The sequence below is a fragment of the Lacerta agilis genome, chromosome 6 (genome assembly GCF_009819535.1).
Source record: "Lacerta agilis isolate rLacAgi1 chromosome 6, rLacAgi1.pri, whole genome shotgun sequence".
Lineage (NCBI taxonomy): Eukaryota > Metazoa > Chordata > Lepidosauria > Squamata > Lacertidae > Lacerta > Lacerta agilis.
In genome coordinates, this window is record NC_046317.1 from 64,048,366 (window position 1) to 64,063,941 (window position 15,576).

A 15,576-nucleotide genomic window follows, 5' to 3' on the forward strand; every position below is an offset into this window, starting at 1 on the left:
GCCCAGCCCTTTTTAGCAGGTAGCCCTTTTCCTGCTGCATATGGCGCCAGTGAGGGCATATGCCAATCCTAAAATGTAGGCATTCCTATTTCACTAAGCTGATACCCATCAGTAAAAGGGCTACTATCTGACCCCCTGCTGGTTCCATCTAGTGGCATCCAGTATGTGGAACTCCCTGCCTCATGACTTGAGTTTCTGTGACCAAGACGTGCCTATTCAAAACGTGCTGATGTTTTGGTAGGATCACCTGTGTTGCGAGTGTCATTTGCTGTATTGACGTAAGGAATTATAAGCCCCTGGTTTTAACTAATGTCCAATGGTTTTATGGGTAGTATTTTTTATTGTATTTTGTACTGCCCTGTGCTGAAGGGTGCACTAGTTAATTTAATTTAATTTATTTAAAAATTGCTTTTTTCCCCTTTCACAGTTCTGGCGGCGTAGGCCAGATCGGGGTGCTGATTGCCTTGGATACTCTGCTGCAGCAGCTGAAAGGAGAGAAGAGTGTGGATGTATATGGTGTTGTTCTGAGGCTGGTGAGGAGCTGCTGCCTCATGACTCCAACACTGGTAGGTAAAGGGCAGAAAGGGAAGCTTGAGCAGCAATGGAGGCCCCTAGCCAAGAGCTGTGTTAAGGCCAGAGGACACTATGCTGTTCCATGCTCTGTTCTCCTGCAGGATCCCTGTGCTTTCTGTCTCCCTAAAGCTGGTCAAGGAGGACATGGGATCCCTGATGGACTTTCCCTTTACTGTACTGGGGAACACTTTTTGCATGGCCATCCAATATCGTGGTTCAAAGTGGGGAAGTAGGCAATTCCAGTAATGACTCCGTCTGATCTTGTATAGCAAGCCCTTTGGATGGGTCTCTACAGCTCAGCTCCCTCTCCCCGTCTCCAGCCACCATCTGTCCCATATTCATGAAGGGCTGGGAAATACTGGGCAACTTTCACACAGCAGATATTTTTGGACCTGCTTTCTTTCACCAAAGCCAGAGGGATGTCAACAAGGTTTTCAGTTCAGGCTTTTCCATATGATCAACTAAAGCATTTTCCATCCCTTGTGGGATACTCCCAGATACTCTGACTCTATGAGATATTTATTTCATCTGCATGTAATAGAAACTGGGGGGGGGGGAGGGTAGGGACCGTTTTTTGCTGCTGTTCATCTTTTGAAAAATTCAAAGAGGCTAGATGCAGTCATGATGCTATGCAGGAAAGGGAGAGTGCATAATCTCCAAAGACTTTGGGGGATGGATTCAACAAAATAGTTGTACTAGAGGATGACAGTGTACAGTGGTACCTCGGGTTAAGTACGCTTCAGGTTAAGAACTCCGCTTAAGAACAGAAATTGTGCTCTGGTGGCACAGCGGCAGCAGGAGGTCCCATTAGCTAAAGTGGTGCTTCAGCTTAAGTATGCTTCAGGTTAAGAACGGACCTCTGGAACGAATTAAGTACTTAACCCGAGGTACCACTGTAATGAGTTTTGCTAGCCCAATGTGGCTTCCTACTCCTCCCTCTGTGCATCCCTCCAAATTGGCTCCAGGGAGTGGTCAGGAGAGTCCCCAGAACAGCACATGGAGGAAGGATTGTTCCATCAGTCAAGCAGAAATGCTGACACTAACAGGGCAATTTCTTTAGTGCATCTTTGAATTCCCTCCTTGGGGAAGAGGATCTCTAGGGGCTTCCTGAAATGCATACAAGAGTGACCAACACTAATAGCAATCAGTAGCCAAGAGTGACCAGTGACTGGTGCAGGTCCAATCCATGCTTGGAACACCAAATCAAATAGCAATAAGTACACTACCATAGAGGGGGACCCAGGTGGCGCCGTGGGTTAAACCACAGAGCCTAGGGCTTGCTGATCAGAAGGTTGGCGGTTCGAATCCCTGCGACGGGGTGAGCTCCTGCTCCTGCCAACCTAGCAGTTCGAAAGCACATCAAAAGTGCAAGTAGATAAATAGGTACCACTCCGGTGGGGAGGTAAACGCCGTTTCTGTGCGCTGCTCTGGTTCGCCAGAAGTGGCTTGTCATGCTGGCCACATGACCCGGAAGCTGTACGCCGGCTCCCTTGGCCAGTAACGCGAGATGAGTGCCGCAACCACAGAATTGCACACGACTGGACCTAATGGTCAGGGTTCCCTTTATTTTTACCTTTACCCTACCTTAGGGAAGAACTGCAGTTTTCCCATGACAAACCATTGCAATTTCAAGTGCTGGGAAAATGCAGTCTCAGCAGCAATATCTTCTGCAGGGAATATGTCCAGCCTCTAGGGCAGATGTCCAGCCTCTGTGCAGTAAATGAGTGACAAATGCACATTTACTGTATAACAAGGTTTGTGTATGTCAGCTACATGTGCCCAAGACTGCAGTATTAGGCTGCTTCCACATCAGCTGATCTTTGTGGCAGTTGTGCCACTAGAGGGCATTGTGCTCAAGCCCTTCTGAGTGAAATCCTGCGTATTGCAGGACTTATCACAGACCAAAAGCTGCAGCACAGGTGTACCATACAACTTAAATTGCATACACGCATACACACCAAGTTAGAGCTCTCTGACATTGCCAGAGGAGAAGAATGTGGCCCTCCCTAGTGACCAAACTGCTTAGCTGCAGAGATGCTCACATCTGCAGCCTGCATGCTTCCTGTAGCCATAGAGCCATAAGGGGTTCCACAGTGTGCCCCTGCTGCTGCATTAGCAGCTTGATCTAGCTGAACATGCTTGCCTAGTTCACTGTAGATTCCTGGACCTAATTCCTGGCCTGTTGTGATGGCAATCCTTGGCTGTGTTTTCCCTTTTCACCTTGGAGTATTATTACAGATTCTTTCATTGCCCATGGGAGATGATGAGAGCAGAGTTCCTAATCTCTCTACCCCCCCTTGCTTCCCCCCTCTCTCTTTTTCTAGGATAAGTACATTTATCTGTACGAATGCATTCGTGACATCATCACCCAGAAGCAAGTTTAAGTTGCCGCTCTTCGTTAGATGGGTGGAATGCACCAAGCACAGCAGTGTTGTAGGCATAGCCAGGATGGAAGTGATCCTATGTGGAGATGAGCAGCTACATCTTAGCAAGAGCAGAGCGGTGAAATAAGAAGAGCCAAGAACAGTGAGCTGCTTACGCTGTTCCTGTCTCCTGATTACAAACAAGGAACTTAAATCTGCTGTCAGAAAGGCATGGGTATCCATGTATCCCCCTCGGACAGGATGGATTTGTTGGGGAGGGGTTGGGGAGAAGCTTTCCTGAGACTACCTGGCCTGGTTTCAGCATTTTGGGATCCTGAAGAACCTCGAGGTTCCCATACACTGACAGAATTCGTGGGGACCACAATAATGGAACCAAGAGGTCTTATCAAGTATGACAACCTTTTGGATAACTTGTGACATTCTAGATGTTTCGTGCCAGAAAGAGATACAGCGGGAGATGATGTAGAAAAAGGTGATGGGCAGGGCAGACCAATGGTCCAGCTTCTCCGCTACCACATGCCTGATACTTCCTGTTTTTGACCCTTGTGCCAGTGGACTTGCACAACTGGGTCTGTGTAATCAATTTGTCAGACTGACACAGTCCCCGGTGCAACATGTCTGGGTGATTCCCTTGCACAAGCAGACTTGGACAGTATCCTATTCTCATCCAGCTCGCATGACGTCAAGAACAGGACAGCACTGACTAAGTTGGAGTATCTTCTTCACAAAAGCACCTCCGAAATAAGCATGGATCATCTTGCACACAGGGAAGGAAAGTTTAAACCGCCAGCAGTTTATGAAACCTTATATGATGCAGCAAGAGTGAGTAAAAAGAGGTTAAGCATGTTTACACAGAATGAAAGAATGGTGGTATCCAGTCTAATGAAACTAATAGAGAGCTAGTTCAAGGATATCCCAAGGATTTCTTTGCACAATGTAAAAATGACATATGGAATTCAATGCCGAGGGGAGTTGTCCGTTTGTATAAGTGCTTATGTGGCTGCAATCCTATACCAGATACCAGGAGTAAGTCCCACTGAACTCAGTGGAGCTTAACTTCTGAATGGAGGGTTGCACTGTTAATGGATTAGACTAATTAATGCAGGATGAGTATATCCAGAGGTGAAAGGATACAGCAGGGACAGCTAATGTAGTGGCCCTCTAAATTTTGTGGACTACAGCTCCAGCCAGCATGGCCAGTGGTAAGAGATTACAGCAACTGTAGTCCAGCAACATTTGCAGGGCACCATGTTGGATACCTCCAATATAAAGAGAGGGTTAGAAGCAATGCAGAAGGGGATACAATCATTTTACCCTATTTGTGCATTTCTTTAGCACAAAACGCTGGCTACTGTTTTGGGAGATTTCTAAAAGAAGTAGTTTTAAGACCACTATTACCCTAGTTTGATTCAGCATGTTTTCATAACAGTTCATATATTCCACATGGTAAATCCATCAAGAACCGTCTCTCAGAAAGCAGACAAGGCTTATCATCATGATCCCCCAACACCCTCTGATTCTGTTCTGTCCCACTCCATGCCTTGGCTCTTGACACTGCTAGGCCCCTTCTTGAGAGCTGGGCTTGTTCTCTCCAAAACTCTGGCTCCTCTAGTGTTGCAATCCTTTCACCAGTTATTGGGAATATCTGCCATTGCACTTAATGGGGTTTAACTTGTGAGTAAACATGCTTAGGATTAAATTGCAGGACATTCTTTGGTAAATTTAATTCCCCTCCGCATTTTGAGTCTCATCATACCCAATACTTTCTACTTTACACTGGCTCACTCTCAACTCTGTTCTTAGAATGGACACTTGTTTTTTTTTAAGGGGCTTGAGGAGTATGCTGAAAGAAATATGCTGTTGTAAATGGAAATGAGTTCCCCCAGCTTCTTTGAAACAGAGAAAAAAACGGGGGAAGGGGGTTTGTAATAATAAATTATTCATTTTTAAAAAATGAAATTTAACACTTTCCTGGTTTTTATTTGTCCAAGTATTTATAAACCACAAACATATAAAATTAATATCATGGTGACGTACCATCAGATCATTAAAACTTCATAATATTGAAAGAGAAAATATGACCAACAACGCAATCCAGTTCTCTAAAAATGTTTGACCAACAGATGAAGAAATATCAACATTGTAAGAGCCTCTCAGATTTCAGACAGTACTCCAAAGCAGAGAAACCCACTGTGCTGAGAGCCTTTGTTTGTGTAGACCCCTCTTAAGCCATGGTTGGTTACTTGCTGTCAGGGTACCTCAGTCATCAAGAGGGACTGGTGTTCCGCTAGAGGGCAGCGCTGCCATCTAAAGTACACACACAGGACGGGGATTCCAAAGGACAGGTAGGTAAAGAAGAGAGGGATTGCTTTGAAACCAACAAATTTATACATCTGAAAGATGTTGAAAGATGTTTCCTTGTTGGGAAACGTGGCTTGAATGGATCCAAGCAGAATCAGCACACGGTGAAGAAGTTGCATGACAAAGGTTGCTAATTGTTATTCTATACAGCACAGGCTCCCCGAACCTGGGGCCCTCCAGGTGGTGTTAAAACTCCTACCACCCTGGACCATTGGCCATGTTGGCTAGAGAGGATCAGAGTTGCAGTCTAACAACATCTGCAGGCCATCAGGTTTGAGAAGGCTGCTATAGCGCTATCTGTGGAGGCTTTACACAGAGCAGTGTTGAGAGCCCTGCTCCGAGGGATGTTGAATCCAAAAACAAACGCAAGGAAACAATGGACAGAAATGGAGGTAGAACTATAAACAGGGGAAGAATATTCCAGTTACACAACATACTTTGGATTAGTTACAGCAGCCTTCACTATGCTGCCTGGGACTTATGGGAGTTGTAGTCCAACAATGTGCAGCGGGCAACAGGTTAGTGAAGTCTGTGTTGTTATAGTGGGGGTGGGGTGGGGAGAGGGCTCTAGTCACAAGACTTACTGACCAAGTGAGTTTTAAGGTGGAATTTGAAGGAAGTAATGGAGGTGGTTGCACAAAGGCATGCTGGGAAGCAGTTCCAGGTTTAAGGGTGAGTAAGGGAGAAAAGGCAGTTTATTTTCAGGGAACAAAAGCTACCGTACTTTTCCATGTATAAGACTAGTGTTGTTGTTTTTTTACTTTAAAATAAGATTAAAAATCTGGGGACGTCTTATACATGGATAGTGCATATGCCGATTTTCTAAATTTGGGGTCCCCAAAAGTAGGGGGCGTCTTATACATGGGGGTGTCTTATACACAGAAAAATACGGTATCTGGTGAGTTGAGGGTGATGCAGCTGGACCCACTGAGCAAATCTCAGCACACTATAGTTTGTTTCTGTCAACCAATCTTCGACAACCGAACCACAATAACCATCCTTAAAGTAAAGGAAACAGTCTGACCTCTGATCAACTTTCTAAGTGATTCATTTATATACTGGTTTTTCAGTATATGCTTAAAGCAACAAAAATAAACAAAAACATGCTAAGAACATAGCAGAACTAGTTTAACAAAATAGCCGGTCAATTAAAAACCCATTTCTTTATGTTGTTTTATTTTGTTTATTCACTTGTTTGTTCTGGAACATAAATAAGAATTTTTTAAAATACAGCTAACCTTATTTCTGTTTGGTTTTAGACAGGCAGTACTTCTCCAAAAGCCAACATTTTAAATAAGTTTTAGGAGTATGGTAACTACTAGACTAAACAAGGGGAAATATTTCAGCTACAGCCACTTCAAATGTAAAAAGCTCAGTACTGTCTTCAAAATCATTTGTGGGGAAATAAGTTTGATTGTTCACAAGGGAATGTGGCTACTCTTGCAGGCTGGAGTTCAGACAGAGAACAAATGAATCCAGCTCTAAAGGACCAGATGAGGAAAGCTGGATAATTTTCAAACAATGGCAAGAAAAACTAATGGTTCATATGGCATTGTGTGAGAGAAAATTCAAAACACTTTGCACGGACAGCAATACATACTCACATCACTCCTGTTGTTGTTGGCATCTGACTGTGTCAGGAGACAATGGAGGAGTGCGCCTTTGGGGGTGAAGTCAAACTATTGGAAGGTTACAGTGCCTGCTGTGGCCGTAGCATTGCTCACATCACTTCCTAACTCATAGCGTTGTTACTCTCCAATATCTCCCAAACTGCACAATGTATTCCCAGATTTTGAGTGGAATATTCCAGTTAAATTGAATATTCAGGTCTACACTCGTTGGATTTTGCACATGTATATCCTATTAAAGTATTATACCCATGCATGGATGTCTGGTGGTCTTGGAGATGGAACAGGGAGTAATAATAATAATTTTATTATTTATACCCCACTCATCTGGCTGGGTTTCCCCAGCCACTCTGGGCAGCTTACAGTATATCTAGAAACATAATAAAAACAAGTGAGGAGCAAATACGTTATCCCTCTCTCACTCACCCTTGACCATGTGTAGGGATGAGATTTGGATCTTCCAAACCAGCCCAATGTGCATCTCTTCCCTCTGCAACTACCAGGGAGTAGGCTTGCTTGACCTAATGACACTATGCAGGTGTAGCTATTACTCCCAGTTCCTTCTCTGCAGTCATTCCTGCCTTTCCTTCTAGCTTAAACATTTACCAAGGTCAATAAAACCTGTGCCACTTTATTGTTTTATATGGTCGGAATTATTTGCTCATGCACAACTGAACAACAAATAGGGCAATGGATTGTTTGGGACGAGTACTCACTGGGATGCATAGCAATCTGTATGTGAGAAAATGCACAACTCCCATTGGAAATAAATGAATGAAAGCGGAGAGGGTGAACAAAGGTATGCTGTGCATAAATTACTATTACATAGGTCAATGGTGCTCTAATTTGTTCATAATTACAAGCAGTGAAGCAAGGAAAGTGTCAGGCACACTATGACAAAAAGGGACAACCTGCTGCTCTCCCACTTTTTTTTAGCATGGAGGGATGATGCAAGACAGTATAGCTAGACAACATAGCATGAGAGTAGCTGAGCACAGAGCTGCTCTGTTCTGCCAGCTTGAACAATGGCAGCATGGGAACATGTTGCCTTGGAATAGGTCAACCAAGATGACCAACAGGGCATTTGCAGCAACAGCAAAACTAACCAGCCAGACTTCCACAAAGTGAACCAAAGTTTTATGTATGAATTATGACTTCCAAATCTCTAAGGTGGGTGGTGTAGGAATCCCTTGGCCTTTCAAACGCTGTTGGCCTGTGGCTCCCATCAACCACAGCCAATATGGCCAATGACTAAAGATGATGGGAGTGGTCATTCAGCAACATATAAAGGACCAAAGGTTCCCCACACCTGCTCTGGAGCAGGGATGGTGTACCTGTGGCCAACAAGATGTTGTTGGGCTTCAGCTCCCATCAGTCCTAGCCGGTGCTATTTTTCTGGAAAAGAAGGTGCTGCAACTCACCATGAACACCCCCCTCATTCTCTTAGTTCCAGCACCTCTCTGGTGGGTGCCACTGCCATTCTAAGTCCCAGCCACATGGCCAGTTGTTAGTGATTTCCGTAACATTAGGGATGCTGGGGAGTTATACAGTGGAACCTTCGTTCCCGAACAGCTTAGCTGACGAACAAATCAGCTCCCGAACGCCGCAAACCTGGAAGTAAGTGTTCCAGTTTGCAAATGTTTTTCAGAAGCTGAAAGTCCATTTCAGCCGTCGGCATTGTTTCCAGGGCCAATCAGCCAATCAGAAGCTGCGCCTTGGTTTTCAAACGTTTTGGAAGTCAAACAGACTTCCAGAACGGATTGAGTTTGAGAACCAAGGTACCACTGTAGTCCTGCATTCATTCTACTCATCAGAGACAAGAAATATGTTGTCAGTCTTACTCAGGCCTTGGTTGCTCCTGCACCTGATCACTTACTTTATGCACCTGGAGCTGTTTGTTGTACCACCAGCATCATTATGTGGCACACCTGGGCATCGCTTGTGTCATACTTTAAGCTGGTTGTTTGGCATAAAATGTGACGACCATACGAGTTGATGGTTCTCCCTATTAACATGGATTTGGACATGATACCCCCTCCCTTCCCAATCCTGTGTTTTTAGGATCCACCCATTTAAAGCGTGGAGGGAGAAGCCTGACCCAATCCCCAATGTTTGTGATGAAAGCAGAAAATAGAGATTCTATGGCTAATACTCAAGACTCATCTCATTCTTACTCATAGCCGAAAGCAGTGCGGCTGGGTCAACCCTTTCCTTGGGAAGCCACCTTGCAATTTATCCCAGGGAGGGAGGAAACTCAACTCTGAGGGCACAGGCCAGATGCTATGGAAGCTACACATCTGTCAAGAACACAAGTCATACTTCCTCCCTCGCCCCTCCACACGCACCTCTTAGCTTCTGGGGATGCTTTACAGACAAACCAGGTGGGCGGAAGGCTCACTGCTCAAAGTGAGTCTTAGATTTCTGGCTTTGTTGGGTTTTGTTCCTGGAGAATGGCCTTAAGAAAAGGAGGCCCTGAAATGGAGATCAAAGCTAGGGAGATTGCTCTAAGCAAGGAACAAAGGCCCCAGATAGTGTCTGGCTCCCGAGAGCATCACAATTAAAGAGAAGGAAAGAAAAGAAGCAATTGGGAGTCTACAATGGGAAATGCATAAGCAACCTGAGCTGGGGGGGGGGGCGTCGCCAGGAAATGGGAGACAGAGTTACAGCCCACAGGAGCAGGCCAGAGCTCAACCACTCTCTTTCTCTCTCCCCTCACCTGCAGCACCAGTCCTGCCTTTGCACGGTAATCGGCAATTGTGGTGGCAGGTAGCATCGTTACTGGCCCTCTTCTCATGCTGTACCAGCAGCCCAACATGCAGGACTTTTTTTCCCCAGCTACAGAGATACAGTTTTTGGGAAAGCTTCACTTGCTTACCTGATGTGCGTTGAATAGTTGTTAAAAGGACAGGAAGAGGATCAGTAATAAAACTGGGAACTTTCATTTGTAAATGTGGTGAATGAATTGCCTTGTTCTGGGTTGCCAAGACCAACCCTACCATTAGACAGAGAGAGAGATGGCCATTGGTCAGGTGTGTGTAGCAGACAGAGTTGCTCGAGCCACACAAGCTGCCCTGTACCTCCTGAACTAGCCTGCTGCCCCCTCTGTGCAGTTGACGATATTGTCTCATTGCCAAAGTTGAAGGAAGATTCAAGTGCCAGTTTGTATGCACCATCTTGTCCTTTGCCTCTGGCAGCAGAATGTCTTTGGCTGACCCTGTGGGCTGCCTCACTAATTTTGGCTATTGGGTTCAAGGAAACAGCACTGTTAGATTTGGATGCAAACATTTTAGCAGCCACTGTCTGCCCTAATGCACCTTTATCATTTCTAAGCGAAAGCAGACTGAAGCACAAATAAATCATTGCTAATATTCCCAACAGTTGTCAAGGAGCAGGCAAAGGTCTACTTGCTCCTATATATTCTCTCTCACGTCCACACAAACATCAACCTATTCTTATACTTCACTAATGCTTATGCACCCTGTTGTGTGTTAATTCAAGGGTTATCATATCTGTATTACTATTGTCTGTATTCACATAAGGGGAAAGTAACTGCCTCCTGTTCCAGAAGTAACTGCTACAATTGGTTCATTCAAGTTGCTGCATTTGGATCCTCAGTCTTATGGTTCCCACCAAAAGGCAGCTTTGTGATTGCTTGAGATTGTTCCCTCCAAAATGTATCCTTTCTAGCCAGTCTTCTGTCCCTATAAATGTAGTTTCCCTCTCCTCAGTTGCCCAGTCTTGTTTGCCTGAATAAAGAGTGTTACATGAAGAAGCTGTCTCCTGCCTGCTATGTCAGAGAGCTGAAATCACTTGCTGAGATCATTATCCCCACGCTACTACACACCCCTGGTGACACACTTAGCCTTGGCCTTACACAGCTGCCATTTATCTATACCTGTGCATCATGCAAACATGCACTCATGCTTGCACCCATAAATATGAAGCTCCACCCTCTGTCTGCTAAAGATGAAAGCAGGTCACAGATTTTTTTGGACACTGCTATGTACTAAGCTTGGATCCTAGAACAATAGGCAGGTAGGATAGTAAAATGCAACAACTGATTGGCTTCCAGGAGGAAGTTAAGCAGCCAATCAGACGGTATTCATTGTGTAAATAATGTATATAAAAGCCTGAGGTTTGGGGGGAAATTCAATTACTGTTTTACAAGCTGCAATAAAGAGCATGAAATTACTGCAGGACTCCGAGTATATTTCAGACACGTTGAGAACTTACTCTGCAGTGTAGTGATGTCCACAGGCTACTAGGTAAGGAGGTAGGAGATGGATGTTCCTTCAAGCCAGAGTTATTCATAAATCCTCAGTACAGTCTCTGCGAAGCTACTTTCTCTCAGCCTACGCCAACAGGGGATGCTTTTCCTAGCATGAATATTCAGTGTTGGAAAATCAGCCTTAAAAGCATGTAGAGAAGAAGATAGGGCTTGACCAAACACAGGTTGGTGTCATATTTTTTAAAAAGGCAAGTCTGCTGGGAAGTCAAGGGTCATTTTGACTGCAAGCTGGGACATCCCCTGAGTTAAACCCCAAATTTCCTCCAATGCTAACCAAATCAATTCCAACAAGTTTTGGACTTAATGTAGTTGTGCCTCACCGGAGTTACCAACTACATGGAGAAAAAATGGCTGTTGTACCTTTAAAAACAGCTTAATCAGCAGATGAAACTTCACAGCATGCAAATGGGTGCATACTGAGCTGTTGTTAAAGGTTAATTAAATGCACAGCTATAGTAGCCGGATGAAAGTTAACTAATAATCTCACTGTCTTTGACAGGTTTAATTCCCTGTCTGCTGCAAGGAAACACTGACTCACAGGACCTATAGTCATCCTTCAGCACTCATTTCTTTGGCAGTGCATATGACGCTGGATGCATGCATGCACACTTGCACATGCTATTTAGTTAGCAACATAGATGAAACAAGAGAAGAATCCCCATGAGAAACTTGCCTAAGTGCAAGAGTGTGCCTGTCTCCTCTTCTTGGCCCAGTGAGGAACAGGATTTATTGCACTATTTCCTGATTTGTTAATGCTGCACCTGCTAAGCAGTTGGAAGATCTAGTGCTTTTTTCTGGGGGGGATGCTGGGGTACGCATGCCCCTAAACATTTTGTGAATCTAAGTTTGGCCTCAATGAGGGGCAGTATTTCGATATGAGTAGGAAAATGAGACTACCCCTAAACATTTTTTTAGGGAGGGGAAAAGCACAGGGAAGATCTATCTTCTGATGCACATGCACATACAAATATACCTCTCTTTCTGGAACCATTTCCCCTGCAAAGCATTGATAACTGTTGTTGATGGGAAAAGCTGCATAAGCAACAGGCTGGTCATCCTCCTAGCAACAAAATTAGTCTGATCAAGGGGGATGAGTTTAAATTCAGAGATGAACGCAATCGAGTGTTCTTTTTTTAAAAAAAAAAAAGAAGAAGAAGAAGCCTGGAATGTGTGTGGTTTTAGGCCACCATTGGCCTATGACCTTCTAAACCATTTTGGGCCATTTAAGGGCTGGCTGTGTGTTTGCACTGCCTTGAGCTTGTGTTTACATCTTGGAACACATCCAGGAGTCATTGACTGGGGCTGCCTGTGGCATTTCAAACCCTGGATGGCCCTGCTGGGAGCAGCAGGCCAGGGCCTCTGCGCACCCCTCTTTGGTCCAGCAAGTGGCTCCCCTGTGGCCTTCTCCAAGCCACAGGGCAAGTCCATAAACAAAGCCCCAGGCATCTGGCTCCCTTTCCTCTCCATCCATACCACTTATCTACAGCTGTGCCGTAGAACCTGACGGCAAGATACCCTAAAATAGCAAAGGAAAGCGAGCGCTTCTAAGCTGAGTGCATTTGGGACACAGAGAACACAGAGCCTCCAGCCAAGCCGCAAGAATGTGAGCCTCAACATTCACAACAAGTGCCCGCTGAAGAAAGCAGGAGCAGAGAAATACACCACCACACGCCCACCCCACCACCAGAGTAGGTGGAGGGAAAGCATTCAGTCTACCTACACGCCAAACAAGAGCACGGTATGTGCTCTGGAGACGCTTCCAAAATGCCCAGGGCTAAGGGTAATGGAATGAAGCATTTGAGGACGGCAGCAGGTCCCAAGAAGATCACAGCCAGCAGCAAGAATCCCGTGCCATGTTTCACACCTGTGGGCTGTGCAGAATTTCACACCTCTGATACCTCAAGCCCTGCACATGGAAGAAGATCAGGGCATATCCCAGGCCAGGCACGGCAATTCTGAGGTGAGTCCGGAAGGTTGACTGGAGAGGCCTTGAGGCTCACAATGGGCCCCCAGACCTGAGGTTCTCCAGCCCTGCCTAAAAAGATCAGATTCACCACCTGGGGGTGCTATTAGATCCAGTCTCATCTTTGAAGGCCTAGCTGGCCTCTGTGGCACAAAAGCACCTTTCGCCAGCTCAATGTCGTATGCCAGCTGCTGCCCTCTACTGGACAGAAAGAGAGCCGGGCCAAAGTCATAAACACACTCAGGTAACTTTATAATGCATCCTAAGTGGGACTGGTTCTAAATACTGTCTGGAAACTGCAGTTGGTTCAAAATACAGGGGTTAAATTGCAAAGCTGGTGCAGGTGTATCTATTGCCAGTGGTTTCCTGCTCCATTTTCTCAACACAAGGGCTAACACAAAAGTTTTCTCAGGGCTACTTTATTCTACGTGAACCTGACAGGAGCGTTAAGATGATTTCAAAAGCCCTTCTTCAAGTCCCTTCACCGTCAGAAATGGAGTAGGCAGTGACCAGAGACACAGCCCACAGGAACCAGCTCCTAAGGGCCGTGGGGGCCTCAGCCCCCACAAAGTAGATGGGCATTCCCATTCAAATGGTGTGTCTGCACTGTGTCATGTGATCGATTATGCGGGGCAGGGCTTACCTGGGCCCCCACAATATTTTATTCAAGTTGGCACCCCTGACAAAGCCTTTTTCTGTTGGAACTCCCCAAGAAGGCTGGCCTGGCACCAAGTCTACAGCAGAAGACCTCATTATCTGCTCATGCCTTTTAGATCTTTTGTCTTTACAGGTGTTTTATTTTCTTTTTATAAAAATTGTCATGGCCTTTGGCTAGTAGCCTACAATAAACTTATGGGTAATGGTGATGATGATGAAGATGCTCTCCACAAGTGTGCATGTGATTTTATTGTATATTGTATTTTTAAATAATTAATAATAATAATAATAATAATAATAATAATAATAATAATAATAATTTATTTGTATTATTGTGTTTTTATATGCCACTCCACTAGTCTTGTCAGGTGAAAAAGCAGGGCAATAAGTGAAACAAATAAAAGAAATGAATAGATGCCTGCCTAACTACATTATGCTAGTGGCTAATTCCTCTTGGTGTTGAGAATTTCCATATCAAGGTTATCTGCATGAATATTTTTTTCTAATTCCTGCCTCATCCCTTGGTCTCAATGAGAAGCAAGCACTTTTGTTCACAGCTGCTGTTCCAAAGATTAACAACCCTCACATATATACTCTAAGTTTCCTAAAGTAACCAGATACATACAGCAATGAGTGTAAGTGTATACAAATACTTGTGTAATAATACTTATAAAGCATAGTAACACATGAATCTTTAAAGTATATATTATACTTTTATATATATTCTACATATAATATACACATTTGGGGGTATAATTTTGCATGTAATTAGTCTTTTTAAAAAAAAAAATACAATGCATTGGTGGCTCAGACACCAGCAGTTTGTCAATGCAAGTGGTGATCTTATCTGAGTGCAGCCACTATATTTCATGTATAAATATGTTTAAAATGGATTCCTCCTCTGTTTCAGGTCACTAATCAGACATACAGGGCAGACATACAGGGCACCCTGGGCTGTGTGGTTCTGTGATAGGCTAACTAGGGACCTATGGAGAATTCTCCATACTTCATCCTTTACCAAGCCACTATTCCAAGAGTCTTTGGAACAGTAGAGTTATTCCAGAGTTATTAATGAGAGTTAAAGTGGTGCAAAACTGATATAAATCTGACAGCAAGTCCAGTGGTACTTGGATTATCAGAATAGAGATGGATGGATCAGATTACTTCCAGCCCATCTCAACATCACATCCATTCTTTCATGTATTTGTTCCCTCACATTTCTGGCATAAATAATAAAAAGTTTTAAAAATCTTTATGAAAATTTTCTTACCACATGCACTATTCTAAATTCATCTCCCCCCAAAGCAAACATTTCTAAGCATATTTTATATCTAAATATGCAGTTTTTAAAAACATGTTGTTACTTATTTTTGAGCTGAGGACAGCATTGTAACATTTGGATATGTACAAAACCTGAAGATTAGCTGCTTTCCAATCTGGACATTATTCTAGGAGGTGTGTATTATGCCAGTTTGTATTGGATTTATTTATTTAATACATTTATATACAGTGCTTTTTTCTTTAAAAAAAATGTTTAGGGGTACTCTCATTTTCCTACTCTTATTGAAATGCTGCCCCTCAATGAGGCCAAACAACATTCACAAAATGTTTAGGGGTATGCGTACCCCTGCATCCCCCCAGAAAAAGCACTGTTTATATATCAGTTAATTGTTAGCATTTCTGAGTCATGAACATACAAATAAACTATAAAGAAAATAAATC

The 15,576-nt window shown here is 44.1% G+C and overlaps 1 protein-coding gene across 2 annotated transcripts in view; it reads left to right on the plus strand.

Moving 5' to 3' along the window:
* Window positions 1–4,771, plus strand: part of LOC117048808 (receptor-type tyrosine-protein phosphatase V-like) — a 57,269-nt gene extending 52,498 nt beyond the window's left edge. For both annotated transcript variants that reach the window (XM_033153109.1, XM_033153110.1), the window contains exons 36-37: window positions 428–566; window positions 2,898–4,771. In XM_033153109.1, coding sequence (XP_033009000.1) covers window positions 428–566; window positions 2,898–2,957 — 199 coding nt within the window. In that variant the 3' untranslated portion in view covers window positions 2,958–4,771. The remainder of the gene's footprint in view (window positions 1–427; window positions 567–2,897) is intronic.
* Window positions 4,772–15,576: the final 10,805 nt, after the last annotated feature.